Below are 2,994 nucleotides of genomic sequence, written 5' to 3' on the forward strand. Positions count from 1 at the left end.
CACAGAGGCAAGCCATTGCATTGAAGCCTTAAAAGAAAAAGAAAAAAAAAAAAAAAAAAAAAAAAAAAACATGGAGCGGGGACATTGCCACCCAAATTAGTCAATACTGTTTAAAACCTAAACCTGGTATATTTTTAACTTGTACTTACCTTTCAAAAATTCTACGGAAAAGCATAGATATTGCATTCTAGTAGATGGGGGAGGTGGAGAGCAGTTGATTTACTCTCAAGATAGATTAGGTATGACTAGACAACCTCGGCCACAGCCCCCCAGGGGATCCCCTCCTGATGTGCTCAGGGGCCCCATGTGTGGGGCCTGTGTGGGTGGCACCTTGGGCCATCCTGCAGCCACTGTCTGCACATGCTGGATGGTAGGATCCTGTCTGTTGACACTCATCTTTGTTGGGGCTGTGCTTCCTTCTTTGGGGACAAATGACTAAGAGGGGAAGTTTATCTTCTCTAATGAAATGAGGAAAATCTGCTGAAATTTGCCTGGTTTTGGGGACAGTGTGAGGTATCTAGAAAGAGAATTCACATTTCCAGAAAGACCCTCATTGCCTTCTGGGACACATTCAGAATTTGAATAGCCAAAAAAGTGGAAAGCAGGGACAAGGATGTGAAGAGTATAGAAAATAAGATACACAAGTATTTTTCATTGCAAAAAAGCTAGGGAGGGAGATACATCATTGAATTCAAGTTTCAAAGACTTTGGGGCTTTTTTTAGAGAGGAATTTGGCCTAAGACCTCATGGTCCCACCCCTTGGTGACAGATGAAGTTGGTGCTGTTAGGAGTGGAATGCATCCATGCCTGGCACCCCCATGGCACCAGGGAGCTGTATTCTGGCAGGTGCAGTATAAATCCAGCTCATTCAGAGGACAAGCTCCCTGGTGACAAACTCTTTGGCTGATCAGCAAGAATTCAACACCTTTGACCACAAACAAAGGCTCAACGTGTATGTCCAGTTCAGCAATAAAAGCCTGTTAATCTTGGGTGTTTGGTGCCTTAGAAGTTGGGCTCTGGGGGAGGCAGTGACAAAGGGGGTTCTGCAGTGTGCCCAAGAAGAGCAGGGAGCAGTGGCAGCATCCTGGAGGGAGGCCTCAGGCACTTAGTGGAGAGGAGGTGGCACGTGGAGGAGCAGGTGACGGGGAGGTACTCCCAGCTGGGTTGAAGGCAGCTCTTTGCGTTGCATAGTCTGCTTGGGAAAAGCACTCCCGGCTGTGTCTCAGGCACATCCTTGGGCGGCAGGGAGCCTGTGGTAGGGAAAGGCACTCCTGGCTGTGTGGAAAGCAGATCCTTGGGCAGCAGGGAGCCTGTGTCCATTGGGACTGTGCAAGGGCTAAGCTGAGGTACCTCCCCTGTAGGGAAGAGAAGAGAGAGAAGGTCACTGTGATGACATTGGAATTGGGCTCAGAAGGCTGCAGTTGCCTTGCTCAAGGGGTGGGGCCAGGACCCATCGGGACCCACAGGGTGGGCCTTGCTGTGCTCCTCCTCTCTCCCCTGGGTGCTGCCTCCAGCCTGGACTCCTCCTTCCAGACCTAGCTCAAGTGTCAAAAGTCCCCCCTTCCTCTCCGGGCAGCCCTGGGTCTCTGACTCTGGACTCCCTCACTTGGGGTTGAACTTGTCTTCTTCCCCCTGGGAGTCAGGAGGAGGCCCCAATTACCTCTGTGCCCCAGCATGGCCTGGAAGGCTCTAGTGAGCATGTGGAAGGGATGAGCACTCACCACAGCCCTCAAGGTTGGCTCCAGGGACCCTTGGGTGGGTGACGAGCTGAGAAGGCAGCACCTCCATGGTACCCTTGGTTTGGGAAGAGGATGATCCAGACCCGTAGGAACAGCTAATTCTGTCTTGCAGGACCAGTTGCTTTGCTTTCATCCTGGGCACACACCAGTGTAGCCAACCCACCACCCACACAGCTGCCAGTCTGTGATGCCTTTCTCTCTGCTGGTTTCTTATGCTCATGATCAGGGCAACTCTGTCTGAAGACTTGATCTGGGCCTTTCAAAAAGGCCCTCAGGGTCACTCTAAGTAAGGTCAAAGGGACTGGGGTTCATTCCAGCCTCCAACCACAAGCAAGTCACTCAGCCTCTTGGGAATGACTTTTCCATCTCTCAAATGGGTCCAGCAATACTAAACACTGATTGGTCACCCCGAGTCTATTCTTCCTGTCTTCCTTACTAATGAGACCTGATTTTGTTAAGAGAGGCAATGTACTCAGCTGTAAAATGACCTTTTCCAAGTCTCCCTTGCTGAGCAGCATGGCCACATGAATGCATTCTGGCAATGAAGTATAAATAGGAATTGTTGGGCATTGCTTTAAAGAAGGCTGCTTTCCCTTTTTCCTTCTGCTTCCTGCCTGGAGTATGAGTGTGATGCCTGGAGCTCCAGAAGCCATCTTGTAAGCACAAAAGCAAATTGAAAGCCTGGCCTTTTTAAGAAGAATTGTTAGGTTTCCCCAAGGCTGTTCTCTTGGGGCTTAGCAGGCAGTGAATTAGATAACACTCTTTCTCAGAGCCCCTCAGCTCTCCCATTTCCCAATTTGCCTAGGATGTCCTCTGTTTCTGGAATGTTCTTCTTAACCTTGTCTGCCCAGTGAACTGCCGCTCACCTTTTCAGACTCAGCTCCCGAGTGGCCTCCTCCAGGAAGCCCCTTATCCTTGCCCCCGTCTAAAGTGACTGCCCTTCTTGGTCTTTCTGGTCATGTCCTGGTAGAAGGCTGAGCCTGTTGTGGGAATTGCCCTGTCCTTCTAGTTGTACCTGTCCCTGCTCTGCATGCATGAGGACTGTAACTGCATCCCCTTCCGCATCTGTGGCTGGAGGGCTGCAGCAGGATCCCAGGATGCCGGTGGGCATACGCCACTTCGTCTCGACCTCCCCATCTGTGATGTGGCGCTGACGATACCCACAGACCACGGCAGGAGCAGCAGCCTATCAACGCCTGTGGTTTCCCTGGTGTGGGGCCTGCTCAGCTCCTTCTCCACTCAAGGCCACCCTTCC

The 2,994-nt window shown here is 51.2% G+C and overlaps 1 protein-coding gene across 1 annotated transcript; it reads right to left on the bottom strand.

Annotated features, from left to right (window-relative positions):
- Positions 1–632: 632 nt before the first annotated feature.
- LOC111554561 (ANTXR like) lies at positions 633–1,880 on the bottom strand. Its single transcript, XM_026453855.1, has 2 exons — positions 1,722–1,880; positions 633–1,355 (listed from the first exon to the last, which is right to left on the bottom strand). Exons 1-2 carry the CDS (start codon positions 1,870–1,872, stop codon positions 1,003–1,005), a joined length of 504 nt encoding a protein of 167 aa, XP_026309640.1. The 5' UTR covers positions 1,873–1,880; the 3' UTR covers positions 633–1,002.
- Between the last annotated feature and the right edge of the window lie 1,114 nt (positions 1,881–2,994).

The sequence above is a fragment of the Piliocolobus tephrosceles genome, unplaced genomic scaffold (genome assembly GCF_002776525.5).
Source record: "Piliocolobus tephrosceles isolate RC106 unplaced genomic scaffold, ASM277652v3 unscaffolded_45958, whole genome shotgun sequence".
NCBI classification, from domain to species: domain Eukaryota; kingdom Metazoa; phylum Chordata; class Mammalia; order Primates; family Cercopithecidae; genus Piliocolobus; species Piliocolobus tephrosceles.